Genomic DNA, 18,335 nt, shown 5'->3' with positions numbered 1-18,335 from the left:
TTCTGTGAAGCCCTTGGTGGGTCAAAGCGCTCAGCACACATCTAGATAAGTTCCTAAGGGGGTCTACTTTCCAAAATGGTGTCACTTGTGGGGGGTTTCTACTGTTTAGGTACATTAGGGGCTCTGCAAACGCAATGTGACACCTGCACACCATTCCATCTAAGTCTGCATTCAAATGGCACTCCTTCCCTTCCGAGCCCTCCCATGTGCCCAAACAGTGGTTCCCCCCACATATGGTGTATCATCGCACTCAGGACAAATTGGGCAACAAATTTTGGGGTCCAATTTCTCTTGATACCCTCGGGAAAATACAAAACTGGGGGCTAAAAAAATAATTTTTGTGGGAAAAAAATTTTGTTTTATTTTTACGGCTCTGCATTATAAACTTCTGTGAAGCACTTGGTGGGTCAAAGTGCTCACCACACCTCTAGATAAGTTCCTTAGGGGGTCTACTTTCCAAAATGGTGTCACTTGTGGGGGGTTTCAATGTTTAGGCACATCAGTGGCTCTTCAAACGCAACATGGCGTCCCATCTCAATTCATGTCAATTTTGCATTGAAAAGTCAAACGGCGCTCCTTCCCTTCCGAGCTCTCCCATCCGCCCAAACAGTGGTTTACCCCCACATATGGGCTATCAGCGTACTCAGGACAAATTGTACAACAACTTTTGGGGTCCAATTTCTTCTCTTACCCTTGGGAAAATAAAAAATTGGGGGCGAAAAGATAATTTTTGTGAAAAAATATGATTTTTTATTTTTACGGTACTACATTATAAACTTCTGTGAAGCACTTGGTGGGTCAAAGTGCTCACCACACCTCTAGATAAGTTCCTTAAGGGGTCTACTTTCCAAAATGGTGTCACTTGTGGGGGTTTTTTAATGTTTAGGCACATCAGGGGCTCTCCAAACGAAACATGGCGTCCCATCTCAATTCCAGTCAATTTTGCATTGAAAAGTCAAATGGCGCTCCTTCGCTTCCGAGCTCTGCCATGCGCCCAAACAGTGGTTTACCCCCACATGTGGGGTATTGGCGTACTCAGGACAAATTGTACAAAAATGTTTGGGGTCCATTTTCTCCTGTTACCCTTGGTAAAATAAAACAAATTGGAGCTGAATTAAATTTTTTGTGAAAAAAAGTTAAATGTTCATTTTTATTTAAACATTCAAAAAATTCCTGTGAAGCACCAGAAGGGTTAATAAACTTCTTGAATATGGTTTTGAGCACCTTGAGGGGTGTAGTTTTTAGAATGGTGTCACACTTGGGTATTTTCTATCATATAGACCCCTCAAAATGACTTCAAATGAGATGCGGTCCCTAAAAAAACATGGTGTTGTAGAAATGAGAAATTGCTGGTCAACTTTTAACCCTTATAACTCCCTAACAAAAAAAAATTTTGGTTCCAAAATTGTGCTGATGTAAAGTAGACATGTGGGAAATGTTACTTATTAAGTATTTTTTGTGACATATCTCTGTGATTTAATTGCATAAAAATTCAAAGTTGGAAAATTGCGAAATTTTCATAATTTTCGCCAAATTTCCGTTTTTTTCACAAATAAACGCAGGTACTATCAAAGAATTTTTACCATTGTCATGAAGTACAATATGTCACGAGAAAACAATGTCAGAATCACTGGGATCCGTTGAAGCGTTCCAGAGTTATAACCTCATAAAGGGACAGTGGTCAGAATTGTAAAAATTGGCCCGGTCATTAACGTGCAAACCACCCTTGGGGGTAAAGGGGTTAATAGGTTAACAGTCACGGCGGTTAAGGGCAGATCCTGGCCGTGTATGGGGCAAGCTCAGCATGTCAGCCTTCTCCATACACCCATTCTCAGCTTGCGACCTACATGTACGCAGGATGTCAGGAAAGGTTTAACGTTTCCAATCTTTTGCTTACACCATACCACAACTGATACAAACTATTGTAGTATTTAATGACTTCTATTAGATGGATGAAACCAGAATTAGGCATCACTTTTATCTCAGCACTTTTTGAAACTGTTAGGTAGGAGTAAAGTTTGTCAAAACACTTTTGTACCCCCTTTTTTTTTTGCAGCATCTTGAATTTGAAATCTGCCACATTTTGCTGGATAAATATCTCCAGGTTCAGACTTTCTAGGAATCCGTGAATGCTTCTATAACAGGATTCTCAGTAAATGACATACCTCCTTTTGTTAATTTAGAAGCACTGAAAGTATTTTTCACAGTAGTTTCAGGAAGCTCTTTTCTGGGCGCAGTAGCCTTTCTGGGTTTTACAGATCTTGGCACTTCAAACAGTTCGTCCTCTTGTGAAGTGCTATCCAATTCAGAGTCATCAAGGTCGGTAACCTGTTGAGCAAACGAAATAGAAACAAAATAAATATTGTTGGAAAAGCTGTTCTTTACGGACATTCAGGAGCTAACAGGGGACTCAGTGAAGAGACACAGCAGGGAGTAACAATGCCTTTCTGCTGCACTGGAGACACTGGGGGCAATGTTATGCATGGATATAGATTTATTTTTGGCTTCACTTGTCATTTACCTTCTTCAGCAGCAGTCTATTTCGGGCCTTAAAGACAAAGCAAATTTTTTGTTTTACACTTGTTGCCTTCCAAGAGTAATTTTTTTGTCGACATAGCTGTAGGAGTTATATTTTTCAGTGATGCTATTTCCGTGTACCTATAACACTTTGATCCTCTTTCGTGCATTTTTTTTGTTATTGTAATTGGTCTTCAATACAAAAAGTAAAACTGTTATATTATATAGAGTCATTATAACAGAGTACTCTATTTCAAGTATTTATTTCTGTTGATGATTATGGCTTACAGACAATGAAAACCCAAACGTAATTATCTCAGTAAATTAGAACAATTAACAAACACACCTGCAAAGACTTCCTAAGCATGTAAAAGGTCCCTTATCCTGTTTAAGTAGGCTCCACAATCATGGGGAAGACTGCTGATGTGATAGATGTCCAGAAGGCAGTCATTGACACACTCCACAAGGAGTGTAAGCCACAAAAGGTCATTGCTAAAGAAGCTGGCTGTTCACAGAGTGCTGTATCCAAGCATATTAATGGAAAGTTGAGTGGAAGGGAAAAGTGTAGTTGAAAAAGGTGAACAAGCAACCGAGATAATCGCAGCCTTGAAAGGATTGTTAAGAAAAGGCCATTCAAAAATTTGAGGGAGATTCACAAGGAGTGGACTGCTGCTGGAGTCATTGCTCAATAGCCACCACACACAGACATATCCAGGACATGGACTAGAAGTATCACATTCCTTGTATCAAGCCACTCATGACCAATAGACGCCAGAAGCGTCTTACCTGGGCCAAGGAGAAAAAGAACTGGACTGTTGCTCAGTGTTCCAAGGTGTTTTCAGATTAAAATAAATTTTGCATTTCATTTGGAAATCAAGGTCCCAGAGTCTGGAGGATGAGTGGAGAAGCACACAGTCCAAGCTGCTTGAGGTCTAGTGTGAAGTTGCAACAATCAGTGATGGTTTGGGGAGCCATGTCATCTGCTGGTGTAGGTCCACTGTGTTTTATCAAGACCAAAGTCAGCGCAGCCGTCTACCAGGAAATTTTAGAGCACTTCACACTTCCCTCCGCCGACAAGCTTTCTGGAGATGGAAATTTAATTCTCCAGCAGGAGTTGGCACATGTCCACACTGTCAAAAGTACCAGTACCTGATTTAAAAACAACAGTATCACTGTGCTTGATTGGCCAGCAAACTCGCCTGACCTTCACCCCATAGAGAATCTATGGGGTATCGTCAAGAGGAAGATGAGAGACCCACCAATGCAGACGAGCTGAAGGCTGCTATCAAAGCAACCTGGGCTTCCATAACACCTCAGCAATGTCACAGCCTGACCGCCTCCATGCCACGCTGTATTAATGCAGTAATTGATGCAAAAGGAGCCCCGACCAAGTATTGAGTGCAGTTACTGAACATACATTTCAGTAGGCCAACATTTCAGACTTCAAAATCATTCTTCAATCAAGATGGTTGTGGTGAAGTAAGTGTGTGTGTGTATGTATGTATATATATATATATATATATATATATATATATATATATATATATACATACATACACATACAGTGACCTTATGTATAGGTATTGTGTGACTATAAACATCTGTCCTGAAGGCTGCAGGTGCACATCCAGGTGTTACTATGTATTTTCCTGGGACAAGTAGAATTCAGTCTCCAATCTCACCAGGGGGTCCTATTGGAAGCCAAGAACAAAGGTAACATTTGACACCTCCTATCTCTTGGAAGAGAGATGTTAATTAAGGCCTGATAGTACCTCTGTGGGAGCTTTTACACAAAGGATCTCAAGAGAAAATAATATATTCATTGAGGGGCGCAGCCGCGGTCCAATCAAAAACCAAGAATTTATGATATTAACCTGAGGGGCTGGTCTAGAAACCTGACCTCCAGACCAAAGCTATAAATTAGACCGGTATACAGAGACACGTGTTCACATAATGGGGACGGCCGAGCTGGTGTGATCCAATCTACATTAATCTTACCCTCAGGGAGCAGAAAGCAAACTACCAGTTAGATGATTTCTGTAAGTTTTCTGTTATTTTATACTGTTTTGCATAAGTTGTATGTCTTTTTATTATCAAATTTTTATAAGTTTTCCAACTGTAAGCACTGAACCTTTTTGTATTAAAGTATAAAACTTTAACAAGTTGAACCTTGAATGTTCTAAAAGAATCCATAGCCTAAGGTGTGTGAGCCTTAGGAGTGGTAGACATTATTATTATTAATATTTTACGGGACTCATCGCTCGTGTATTTGATGAGTGGTGGCAGCGTGTATGAGCGGGTGTGTGGCCTAGGTCAGTGTGTGATTTATGCTCCCATTACAACATAGGACAGAGGTCGAATGCTGGACTGAGTGAGAGGATATAGATTAACCCTTGCAGGCACAACCCAAGTCACGTGCTGAGAGCGGATACGTGACGAATTAATGACACCACGGAGTAAGGGATCCGTGACAATTGGTGGAAGAACGGTGGGATAGAATTATTTCTATAAGAGCATTAGTGCATGGTTTAAGCAATTATTCCCTGTACTAAAGAATTGGTATCCTTGCGAGGAGTGCACCAGTTCTACAAGGTTCAACTCAGTGCTTACTTAGACATACTTGCAAACAGTTTCCCCTCCCCATTTTTCTTTTCTTTTATTTGGCAAAGGCTGTTCATCGATATAGCAGCTCAGTACAAGAAGCAGAGCAAAGAGGCTCTGACCGGCCTCTGTGAGCAGAGAGGAATAGAGACAGCTGACAGATCCAGGGAGCTGCTGATAAGCGCCTTGGTCGAGCAGGACATAGAGCAAAGTGCTGGAACATCTGGGCAAGGAGAGAGCTCACCTCAGAGAGACCCATCAATGCCAGCTCTTGCACCGGAGATACCTGATGGAAATGCCAGCAATGCCAGTGAGGAGCCTATGGACTGTACTACAGTACGTCTACATCTGAATGGGTACATGTGAAACCTCTTCCTAGACTAAAATTCTCTCTCTCTATGGAGGGGTATTGGACCTGCTGTAATTAAAACACCTGTGGCTAGAAGGCGGAGTGCACGATCAGAAGGCTAGAGAATACATTTCAAAAACCTGACCTGCACATCCAAACATAGACTAAGTGTGAACAGGTGCTGAACCTAGAGTCGCCAACTCGTATATAGTTAAATAAATAAGGCAGCACACTGCAGCGCTAGAACATACAAACTTGAAATACAAAATTTGCATTAAAAAAATTTGCAACTGCATTACTGCACTAGAAATATGAAAAATGAGAGCGTTTAGCTAAACGCTCTCATTTTTCATATTTCTAGTGCAGTAATGCAGTTCAAATTTCGTATTTCAAGTTTGTATGTTCTAGCGCTGCAGTGTGCTGCCTTATTTATTTATTTAACTATATACGAGTTGGCGACTCTAGGTTCAGCACCTGTTCACACTTAGTCTATGTTTGGATGTGCAGGTCAGGTTTTTGAAATGTATTCTCTAGCCTTCTGATCGTGCACTCCGCCTTCTAGCCACAGGTGTTTTAATTACAGCAGGTCCAATACCCCTCCATAGAGAGAGAGAATTTTAGTCTAGGAAGAGGTTTCACATGTACCCATTCAGATGTAGACGTTTATTCTCAGCGAGGTAAGGCAAGCGTAGGACCTGGTATAAGAGAGATGCCGTAAAGTGGCTACCAGGTACACATAAAATTGGCCATTTTTATGCGCTAAACGCTCTCATTTTTCATATTTCTAGTGCAGTAATGCAGTTCAAATTTCGTATTTCAAGTTTGTATGTTCTAGCGCTGCAGTGTGCTGCCTTATTTATTTAACTATATACGAGTTGGCGACTCTAGGTTCAGCACCTGTTCACACTTAGTCTATGTTTGGATGTGCAGGTCAGGTTTTTGAAATGTATTCTCTAGCCTTCTGATCGTGCACTCCGCCTTCTAGCCACAGGTGTTTTAATTACAGCAGGTCCAATACCCCTCTATAGAGAGAGAGAATTTTAGTCTAGGAAGAGGTTTCACATGTACCCATTCAGATGTAGACGTTTATTCTCAGCGAGGTAAGGCAAGCGTAGGACCTGGTATAAGAGAGATGCCGTAAAGTGGCTACCAGGTACACATAAAATTGGCCATTTTTATGCGCTAAACGCTCTCATTTTTCATATTTCTAGTGCAGTAATGCAGTTCAACTTTCGTATTTCAAGTTTGTATGTTCTAGCGCTGCAGTGTGCTGCCTTATTTATCTAACTATATACGAGTTGGCGACTCTAGGTTCAGCACCTGTTCACACTTAGTCTATGTTTGGATGTGCAGGTCAGGTTTTTGAAATGTAGTACATTTGGATGACATCCTTGTTTTTTCTTCAGATCTCCCATCTCACCGAAGAAGTGTTCGCAAAGTCTTACAACGTTTGAGAGATAACCACCTGTATGCCAAGTATGAGAAATGTCTGTTCGAGCAGACCTCCTTGCCGTTCCTTGGATACATCATTTCGGATTCAGGTCTTAAGATGGATCCTGAAAAAGTGAGTGCCATAGTTAATTGGCCGCGACCCTGCGGAGTGAAAGCCATCCAACGATTTATTGAATTTGCCATTTATTATAGGCAATTCATCCCGCATTTCTTGTCTGTGATCCAGCCTCTTTCCACTCTCACCTGTAAAAGTTCCTGCTCTAAGGTATGGACCCCGGCAGCTGAGAAGTCCTTTATATCGCTTAAGAAGTCTTTTTCCTCCGCTCCAGTCTTGCATCACCCAGAGGTTAATAAACCCTACATTCTGGAGGTTGACGCTTCTTCTACGGGTGCCGGAGCTGTGCTTTCGCAAAAGTCTTCAGAAGGTCGAGTGGCTCCCTGCAGCTTCTATTCTAAGGCATTTTCGTCTTCTGAACGATACTATACAATTGGAGGTCGAGAGTTGTTAGCCATCAAGTTAGCTTTGGAGGAATGGAGGTATCTGTTCGAAGGATCTGTACATCCATTTGTAATTTTTTCTGATCATAAGAATCTTGCATATCTGCAAACAGCGCAAAGACTAAACCCTCGACAAGCCAGATGGTCTCTATTCTTTGCCCGTTTCGAATTTGAGCTTCGTTTCCGACCCGGCAATAAGAACGGTAAAGCAGACACGCTGTCTAGGTCATTTCAGCCGCCAGATACTGTGGAGCAGCCAGCATACATCATAGATCCCTCCAAAGTCATAACCGTGGCTCCATTACAAGTGATTCGTCCTCCACCTGGTAAAACCTTTGTCTCGGACAGCGACAGAGAGAGGGTGTTATCCTGGGCTCATTCTTCTAAAGTGGCTGGTCATGCTGGATCGAAGAAGACTTTCCTCCTCATCTCTCGGTACTATTGGTGGCCTACGTTACGTCTAGACGTCAAAGAATTTGTCGCATCTTGTCCTTCCGGTACCAGGAACAAAGTACCCAGACAGTTACCTTTTGGCAATCTACTTCCTCTTCCCGTTAGCACCTTGGGAGCATATTGCCATGGATTTCATTATCGACTTACCAAGCTCTTCCGGATGTACAGTCATTTTTGTCGTTGTGGACCGGTTCTCCAAAATGTCTCACTTTATTTCGCTACCCAGTCTACCCTCTGCTCCTCAGTTGGCGAAGATATTCATCCAGAACATTTTCAAACTCCATGGCTTTCCTCTACACATCGTGTCAGACAGAGGTGTACAATTTACTTCCCGCTTCTGGAGAGCTCTGTGCAGACTCCTAAAGGTGTCGCTAGATTTTTCTTCCGCTTATCTCCCTCAAACTATCGGTCAAGCTGAAAGAACTAACCAGACTTTAGCTGCCTATCTGCGGCACTTCACCAATGCTCATCATAATGGTTGGGTCAGTCTGCTCCCTTGGGCTGAGTTTGCTTACAATAACCACTCCAGTGAAGCCTCAGCAAGAACTCCTTTTTTCGTTGTGTACGGACAGCATCCTGGTTTGCCCCTACCAGTCTCTCTAGCCTCTGGTGTTCCAGCAGCCGGCTCCTTAGCCTGTAAGTTTTCTACGATCTGGGGTGAAGTTAAAGAAACACTCGATAAAGTATCTTTAAGAATGAAAAGACAAGCCGACAAGAAGCGTTCAGACTCCCCTCCTTTCAAGCCTGATGATAAGGTCTGGCTTTCTTCGAGATACATCAGACTCAAGATTCCATCCTACAAACATGGTCCTCGCTGTTATGAAAGGTAATTCAGTACCACAATGGACATAGAGGTCAGCGCACATACAGTGACCTGGCAATAACCCAAAAAACAAGAACGAGCTCTGAGACGTGGGAACTCTGTTGACCGCAATCCCTAATCCTCTCCAACCACACTAAAGGCAGCCGTGGATTGCGCCTAACGCTGCCTATGCAACTCGGCATGGCCTGAGAAACTAGCTAGCCTGAAGATAGAAAATAAGCCTACCTTGCCTCAGAGAAATACCCCAAAGGAAAAGGCAGCCCCCACATATAATGACTGTGAGTTAAGATGAAAAGACAAACGTAGAGATGAAATAGATTTAGCAAAGTGAGGCCCAACTTTCTGAACAGAGCGAGGATAGGAAAGGTAACTTTGCGGTCAACACAAAACCCTACAAAAACCACGCAAAGGGGGCAAAAAGACCCTCCGTACCGAACTAACGGCACGGAGGTACACCCTCTGCGTCCCAGAGCTTCCAGCAAGCAGTAAAAAACAAATTGACAAGCTGGACAGAAAAAAACAGCAAACAAATAGCAAAGAGGAACTTAGCTATGCAGAGCAGCAGGCCACAGGAACGATCCAGGAGGAAACAGGTCCAAAACTAGAACATTGACTGGAAGCCAGGATCAAAGCACTAGGTGGAGTTAAATAGAGAAGCACCTAACGACTTCACCACATCACCTGAGGAAGGAAACTCAGAAGCCACAGTAGCACTTTCCTCCACCAACGGAAGCTCACAGAGAGAACCAGCCGAAGTACCACTTGTGACCACAGGAGGGAGCTCTGCCACAGAATTCACAACAGTACCCCCCCCTTGAGGAGGGGTCACCGAACCCTCACCAGAGCTCCCAGGACGAGCCATATGAAAGGCACGAACAAGATCGGGAGCATGGACATCAGAGGCAAAGACCCAGGAATTATCTTCCTGAGCATAACCCTTCCACTTAACCAGATACTGGAGTTTCCGCCTTGAAACACGAGAATCCAAAATCTTCTCCACAATATACTCCAACTCCCCCTCCACCAAAACCGGGGCAGGAGGATCAACAGATGGAACCATAGGTGCCACGTATCTCCGCAACAATGACCTATGGAATACGTTATGTATGGAAAATGAATCTGGAAGGGTCAGACGAAAAGACACAGGATTAAGAACCTCAGAAATCCTATACGGACCAATAAAACGAGGTTTAAACTTAGGAGAGGAAACCTTCATAGGAATATGACGAGAAGATAACCAAACCAAGTCCCCAACCCGAAGTCGGGGACCCACACAGCGTCTGCGATTAGCGAAACGTTGAGCCTTCTCCTGGGACAAAGTCAAATTGTCCACTACATGAGTCCAAATCTGCTGCAACCTGTCCACCACAGTATCCACACCAGGACAGTCCGAAGACTCAACCTGCCCTGAAGAGAAACGAGGATGGAACCCAGAGTTGCAGAAAAACGGTGAAACCAAGGTAGCCGAGCTGGCCCGATTATTAAGGGCGAACTCAGCCAAAGGCAAAAAGGACACCCAGTCATCCTGATCAGCAGAAACAAAGCATCTCAGATATGTTTCCAAGGTCTGATTGGTTCGTTCGGTCTGGCCATTAGTCTGAGGATGGAAAGCCGAGGAAAAAGACAAGTCAATGCCCATCCTACCACAAAAGGCTCGCCAAAACCTCGAAACAAACTGGGAACCTCTGTCAGAAACGATATTCTCTGGAATGCCATGTAAACGAACCACATGCTGGAAAAACAATGGCACCAAATCAGAGGAGGAAGGCAATTTAGACAAGGGTACCAAATGGACCATCTTAGAGGAGCGATCACAGACCACCCAAATGACTGACATCTTTTGAGAGACGGGAAGATCTGAAATAAAATCCATAGAGATATGTGTCCAAGGCCTCTTCGGGACCGGCAAGGGCAAAAGCAACCCACTGGCACGAGAACAGCAGAGCTTAGCCCGAGCACAAATCCCACAGGACTGCACAAAAGTACGCACATCCCGCGACAGAGATGGCCACCAAAAGGATCTAGCCACTAACTCTCTGGTACCAAAGATTCCAGGATGACCAGCCAACACCGAACAATGAACCTCAGAGATAACTTTATTCGTCCACCTATCAGGGACAAACAGTTTCTCCGCTGGGCAACGATCAGGTTTATTAGCCTGAAATTTTTGCAGCACCCGCCGCAAATCAGGGGAGATGGCAGACACAATTACTCCCTCTTTGAGGATACCCGCCGGCTCAGATACACCCGGAGAGTCGGGCACAAAACTCCTAGACAGAGCATCCGCCTTCACATTTTTAGAGCCCGGAAGGTATGAAATCACAAAGTCAAAACGGGCAAAAAACAACGACCAACGAGCTTGTCTAGGATTCAACCGCTTGGCGGACTCGAGATAAGTCAAGTTCTTATGATCAGTCAAGACCACCACGCGATGCTTAGCTCCTTCAAGCCAATGACGCCACTCCTCGAATGCCCACTTCATGGCCAGCAACTCTCGATTGCCCACATCATAATTTCGCTCAGCAGGCGAAAACTTCCTGGAAAAGAAGGCGCATGGTTTCATCACCGAGCAATCAGAACTTCTCTGCGACAAAACAGCCCCTGCTCCAATCTCAGAAGCATCAACCTCGACCTGGAACGGAAGCGAAACATCTGGTTGACACAACACAGGGGCAGAAGAAAAACGATGCTTCAACTCTTGAAAAGCTTCCACAGCCGCAGAAGACCAATTGACCAAATCAGCACCTTTCTTGGTCAAATCGGTCAATGGTTTAGCAATACTAGAAAAAGCCCAGGAACTTTTGCAGACTTTTCAGAGATGTCGGCTGAGTCCAATTATGGATGGCTTGGACCTTAACAGGATCCGTCTCGATAGTAGAAGGGGAAAAGATGAACCCCAAAAATGAAACCTTCTGAACACCAAAGAGACACTTTGATCCCTTCACAAACAAAGAATTAGCACGCAGGACCTGAAACACCGTTCTGACCTGCTTCACATGAGACTCCCAATCATCCGAGAAGATCAAAATGTCATCTAAGTACACAATCAGGAATTTATCCAGGTACTCTCGGAAGATGTCATGCATAAAGGACTGAAACACTGATGGAGCATTGGCAAGTCCGAATGGCATTACTAGATACTCAAAATGGCCCTCGGGCGTATTAAATGCAGTTTTCCACTCATCGCCTCGCTTAATACGCACAAGATTATACGCACCACGAAGATCTATCTTGGTGAACCAACTAGCCCCCTTAATCCGAGCAAACAAATCAGGTAACAGCGGCAAGGGGTACTGAAATTTAACCGTGATCTTATTTAGAAGGCGGTAATCTATACAAGGTCTCAGCGAACCATCCTTCTTGGCTACAAAAAAGAACCCTGCTCCCAATGGCGACGATGACGGGCGAATATGCCCCTTCTCCAAAGACTCCTTCACATAACTCCGCATAGCGGCGTGCTCAGGCACAGATAAATTAAACAGTCGCCCTTTTGGGAATTTACTACCAGGAATCAAATCGATAGCACAATCACAATCCCTATGCGGAGGTAGGGTATCGGACTTGGGCTCATCAAATAAATCCCGGTAATCAGACAAGAACTCAGGAACCTCAGAAGGGGTGGATGACGAAATAGTCAGAAACGGGACATCACCATGTACCCCCTGACAACCCCAGCTGGACACAGACATGGATTTCCAATCTAAAACTGGATTATGGACTTGTAGCCATGGCAACCCCAACACGACCACATCATGCAGATTATGCAACACCAGAAAGCGAATAACCTCCTGATGTGCAGGAGCCATGCACATGGTCAGCTGGGTCCAGTACTGAGGCTTATTCTTGGCCAAAGGCGTAGCATCAATTCCTCTCAATGGAATAGGCCACTGCAAGGGCTCCAAGAAAAACCCACAACGCCTAGCATACTCCAAGTCCATCAAATTCAGAGCAGCGCCTGAGTCCACAAATGCCATGACAGAATACGATGACAAAGAGCAGATCAAGGTAACAGACAGAAGAAATTTTGACTGTACCGTAGCAATGGTGGCAGACCTAGCGAACCGCTTAGTGCGCTTAGGACAATCAGAGATAGCATGAGTGGAATCACCACAGTAGAAACACAGCCCATTCAGACGTCTGTGTTATTGCCGTTCAACTCTGGTCAAAGTCCTATCGCACTGCATAGGCTCAGGTTTAAGCTCAGGTAATACCGCCAAATGGTGCACAGATTTACGCTCGCGCAAGCGTCGACCGATCTGAATGGCCAAAGACATAGACTCATTCAGACCAGCAGGCATAGGAAATCCCACCATGACATCCTTAAGGACTTCAGAGGGACCTTTTCTGAAAATAGCTGCGAGCGCACCTTCATTCCACTGAGTGAGTACGGACCACTTTCTAAATTTCTGACAATATACCTCTATTTCATCCTGACCCTGACACAGAGCCAGCAAATTCTTCTCTGCCTGATCCACAGAATTAGGCTCATCGTACAGCAATCCGAGTGCCAGGAAAAATGCATCAATATTACTTAATGCAGGATCCCCTGGCGCAAGGGAAAATGCCCAGTCCTGAGGATCGCCACGCAAAAAAGAAATAACGATCCTAACTTGTTGAACTGGGTCACCAGAGGAGCGAGGTTTCAAAGCCAGAAATAGTTTACAATTATTTTTGAAACTCAGAAATTTAGTTCTATCTCCAAAAAACAAATCAGGAATAGGGATTCTCGGTTCTAACATAGAATTCTGAACCACAAAGTCTTGAATACTTTGTACTCTTGCCGTGAGCTGATCCACACATGAAGACAGACCTTTAATGTCCATTTCTACACCTGTGTCCTGAACCACCCAAATGTCTAGGGGGGAAAAAAGGCAAAACACAGTGCAAAGAAAAAAAAATGGTCTCAGAACTTCTTTTTTCCCTCTATTGAGAATCATTAGTACTTTTGGCTTCCAGTACTGTTATGAAAGGTAATTCAGTACCACAATGGACATAGAGGTCAGCGCACATACAGTGACCTGGCAATAACCCAAAAAACAAGAACGAGCTCTGAGACGTGGGAACTCTGTTGACCGCAATCCCTAATCCTCTCCAACCACACTAAAGGCAGCCGTGGATTGCGCCTAACGCTGCCTATGCAACTCGGCACGGCCTGAGAAACTAGCTAGCCTGAAGATAGAAAATAAGCCTACCTTGCCTCAGAGAAATACCCCAAAGGAAAAGGCAGCCCCCACATATAATGACTGTGAGTTAAGATGAAAAGACAAACGTAGAGATGAAATAGATTTAGCAAAGTGAGGCCCAACTTTCTGAACAGAGCGAGGATAGGAAAGGTAACTTTGCGGTCAACACAAAACCCTACAAAAACCACGCAAAGGGGGCAAAAAGACCCTCCGTACCGAACTAACGGCACGGAGGTACACCCTCTGCGTCCCAGAGCTTCCAGCAAGCAGTAAAAAACAAATTGACAAGCTGGACAGAAAAAAACAGCAAACAAATAGCAAAGAGGAACTTAGCTATGCAGAGCAGCAGGCCACAGGAACGATCCAGGAGGAAACAGGTCCAAAACTAGAACATTGACTGGAAGCCAGGATCAAAGCACTAGGTGGAGTTAAATAGAGAAGCACCTAACGACTTCACCACATCACCTGAGGAAGGAAACTCAGAAGCCACAGTACCACTTTCCTCCACCAATGGAAGCTCACAGAGAGAACAAGCCGAAGTACCACTTGTGACCACAGGAGGGAGCTCTGCCACAGAATTCACAACACCTCGCTACATTGGTCCTTTTGAGATTCTGCGTCGAGTCAACGACGTCGCCTACAAGCTGAGATTGCCTGCCTCGCTCCGTATTCCCAATACTTTTCATGTCTTTCTACTTAAACCTGTTTTCTTTAACCGCTTCCATCCTTCATCTAGTTCCTCTTCTCAACCAGTCAGCACTGACAATATTTTTGAGGTGAGAGATATTTTAGCTGTTAAGAAGATTCGTGGAAAGGATTTTTTCTTAGTTGATTGGAAGGGTTTTGGTCCTGAGGTGAGATCTTGGGAGCCTTTGGAAAATATTGATGCCCCTTGTATTCCTAGCAAATTTCTTGCCAGTTTACGTAGGGGGAGTTGTAAGGAGGGGGGTACTGTTACCGCTGCTGTTCGCCACTGTCCTGCCGCTGGGTCCAGGCGCGTCCGCCTCTTCTCCCGTGCTAAGTTGTCTGCCCCTGCTGCTGCGTGCTCCAGCCGCTCTATTGCTGGGACTGGGCGCGTCGCTGTCTCCTTTCCTGCAGCGGCGCGTTCCTGGCACTTTACTTCGGGGTCTGAGAGCCAATGACTCTCCTTCACTTCCGGTGCCTTGTTCCTCTAGGGGTATGCTGAGTCTGTGCAGGCGCTCTGGATTTTCCAGTAGGCGCAGGCGCATTGTACCCATTTCAACTTCCTGGGGTCACCAAGGTCAGTAATTCCCGCAGCCAATCTCGCTCCTGCTTCTGCTATAAGAGGCAGTCTCCCCTGCTTCTAGGTGCCTGATTGTCATAGCTTAGCTAGTGTTCTGGCTCTTCCTTCCTGTGCTTGTGCTTCGTACTCAGTTCCGTCTGGTTCTATTTTGTTCTTGGCTTCACTTCCTCCGTTTCCAGTTTCGTTTAGTCCCTTTTAGGATTCCCCTTCTATTTTCTTTTCTTCCCTTGTCTTGTTTCTAACGTCACCTTTTGTTTTTCCGCAGCCTCTCCCCGTTCCGGTTCCCTGCTCTCCAGTCTCTTCTCAGTCTACCCGGGTCCCCCGTTGGAGCCTTCGTTCTCTCCTTCTTGGAGCCGTCCCTCTTGGTACTTCCACCGTGGGTAAGTGACCTCTGGGCCTGCCCCTGACAGTCCCTGTATAGGGGCCGGTTCATCATTAGGTCCGCTCGCCCAGGGGTAGGTCTTCCCACAGTCCAGATGGTCCACTCTCTTTCCCTTGCTCTGACCGTTATACGGACTTAGATACTTTCCTTCGGGAGTTTGAAAAAACATGCAGGCAATACTATCTACCCAGTGAGCACTCGGCTCAGTATCTATCCCCAGGGTTGAGAGGCAAAGCCCTGGAAGTTTTTGCTGGCCTCACACTAGAGCTAGATGGGAACTATGAGGTCATAAAAGAGGCCCTGATCAGGAAATACAACCTAACACCAGAACTGTATCGGAGAAAGTTCCGGAACCTACAACGTGGATCAACTGACAGCTATGCAGATGTTGTGAGCACCTTGAGGACCACATTCCACCAATGGATCAGGGAACTTTCTGTTAACAGTTTTGAGGACTTAACGGATCTTATGATCAAGGATCAATTTCTTCACATGTGCCCCACGGATGTACGACAATTTGTGTGTGATCGGGAGCCACAAACTGCGGATCAGGCTGCAAGGATTGCGGACTCCTATGTTGCTAACAGGATATCTGAGGTGTGGAAGCCATCGGGATTCAGCTGGAAGGGAGGTAAGCCAAACGGGGACCCTTCTCCCTTTGCCGGCCGATCACCAGTGCTGTCCAAGCCCACCTCCTATGGGGCCCCGGGGAATAGACATTCTCTAGGCGATGCACGCCGGTGCTTCTCCTGCAACAAAGTGGGACATGTTAACGCCGTCTGCCCTGATAGGGAGAAACGCCCAACTACAACCACAAAGCCGTCTGTGCCCCCACCATCTGTCCTCTTTGTGGCAGTCTCTGACGCAAGGACTAATGAGAACTGTCAATCTGTGACTATTGGCAATAAAGTCACTATTGGTCTCAGGGACACTGGGGCAGAAGTGACCCTGGTGCGTCCAGCCATGATAACCCCTGCCGATATCATACCAGGAAAGACTATGTCTATAACCGGGATTGGAGGGGTCAGTCCTGCTGTGCCCATGGCCCGTGTGTACCTGGACTGGGGAGCAGGGAAAGGACTGAGAGAAGTGGGAATATCAGAGGCTATTCCCACCAATGTGTTGCTAGGCACGGACCAGGGGAGGATGGAGTCCCACTATGTTCCTCCCTTGCAAGTAAATGATACAGAGAAGGTGGAAGAAAGTGACCCACGTGAGATCCCATGCGAGGAGGGAAAATGTCCCAATGCACAGTACTGTAAATATGGGGCAGCTGTGACCCAGAGTCAGGCTGTGGCTCAGACTCAGACCCAGAGATTAGAGAATGAGTCTCAGACAGAACTGCCAGGACAGGAGGCCCATACTGTGGTCCCAGGGCCTCCATACATGGCAGGCCCTCCAAAGTCCCTGATAACAGACACTGAAGACTCAGCTTCAGACCAGGGCCTGGCAGTCACACTAGGCCAGGGCCTTCAGGCTGACAGTCAGAGCTTCCAGGAGGCCCTGCGGACAGATGTCAGTCTGGAGGGGCTCAGATGTCTTGCACACCAACCCTCTGCTGCTTCTGGCAAAGAGAGAGTATATCGGGACCAGGGAAGACTGTATACAGAGACTATCCCCACGGATACTACAAAATCTTGGGACTCTGAAAGGCGGCTGATCGTCCCTTATCCATTTAGGAAACAATTATTAAGAAATGCCCATGAAATTCCTTTGGTCGGACACCTTGGAATACAAAAGACTAAAGCTCGCCTGACACATAACTTCTATTGGCCCAAGATGGGGACAGATATTGCCAATTACTGTCGATCATGTGTAGTTTGTCAGAGAGTTGGAAAGTCCGGGAATATACAGAAAGTTCCATTGATACCACTGCCTGTGATCGATGAGCCTTTCCGGCGAGTTGTTGTGGATATCATAGGGCCACTTGCAATCCCTAGCAGCTTTGGCAAAAAGTACATCCTCACTGTGGTGGACTATGCTACACGATACCTGGAAGCTGTGGCACTGTCCTCCATCCGAGCAGACAAAGTGGCGGATGCTTAACTGACTGTGTTCTCTCGTGTGGGATTTCCCAGGAAAATGTTAACCGATCAGGGAACCCAGCTCATGTCCGATCTGATGGAAAGCCTCTGTGAAAGAATACAAGTACAGCATTTTGTGGCCAGCGCCTATCATCCCCAACCAACTGACTCTGCAAGCGTTTTAACCGAACATTAAAGCAAATGCTCAAAATGCTGGTGGAGACTGAAGGGAGAGACTGGGAGGGTAAGGCTATGTGCACACGTTCAGGATTTCTTGCAGAAAATTTCTGAGAATTCCGGACATTTTCTGCAAGAAATCCGCAAGAAAACCGCATGCGTTTTTGCCGTGATTTTGCCGCGGTTTTTTCCGGACACTTCCCAATGCATTTTGGAGTGGGAAATCCGCAAAAAAAAAGGAAAATTAATGAACATGCTGCGTTTTTTGCCGCGATGCGTTTTTTTTCGCGGAAAAAAATGCATCATGTGCACAAAACATGCGGAATTCATTCTAAATGATGGGATGCTTATTGTATGCGGGTTTTTTTGCGGTTTTATCGGGAAAAACCGCGAGAAAACCGCAACGTGTGAACACAGCCTAACTCCCCCATTTGTTGTTTGCCTACAGAGAGGTACCCCAGGCGTCTACTGGATTCTCCCCCTTTGAACTGGTTTATGGGAGGAGGGTCAGGGGGCCACTTGATTTGATTAATGACTGTTGGGAGGACGACCCCAGAACTACTGCAGTCTCAGTGGTCGAATGTGTATGGTGGCTCAGAGAGAGAATACAAA

At 45.4% G+C, this 18,335-nt stretch overlaps 1 protein-coding gene across 3 annotated transcripts in view; it reads right to left on the bottom strand.

The window, feature by feature from the left end:
- Positions 1–18,335, bottom strand: part of DZIP1 (DAZ interacting zinc finger protein 1) — a 158,356-nt gene that overhangs the window by 16,905 nt on the left and 123,116 nt on the right. For all 3 annotated transcript variants that reach the window (XM_069758038.1, XM_069758039.1, XM_069758040.1), the window contains one exon: positions 2,166–2,328. In XM_069758038.1, the coding sequence (XP_069614139.1) occupies positions 2,166–2,328 (163 nt within the window). The remainder of the gene's footprint in view (positions 1–2,165; positions 2,329–18,335) is intronic.

The sequence above is a fragment of the Ranitomeya imitator genome, chromosome 3 (genome assembly GCF_032444005.1).
Source record: "Ranitomeya imitator isolate aRanImi1 chromosome 3, aRanImi1.pri, whole genome shotgun sequence".
NCBI lineage: Eukaryota > Metazoa > Chordata > Amphibia > Anura > Dendrobatidae > Ranitomeya > Ranitomeya imitator.
The sequence above is the reverse complement of the archived record's forward strand: the minus strand, read 5'-3'. Positions and strand labels throughout refer to the sequence as shown.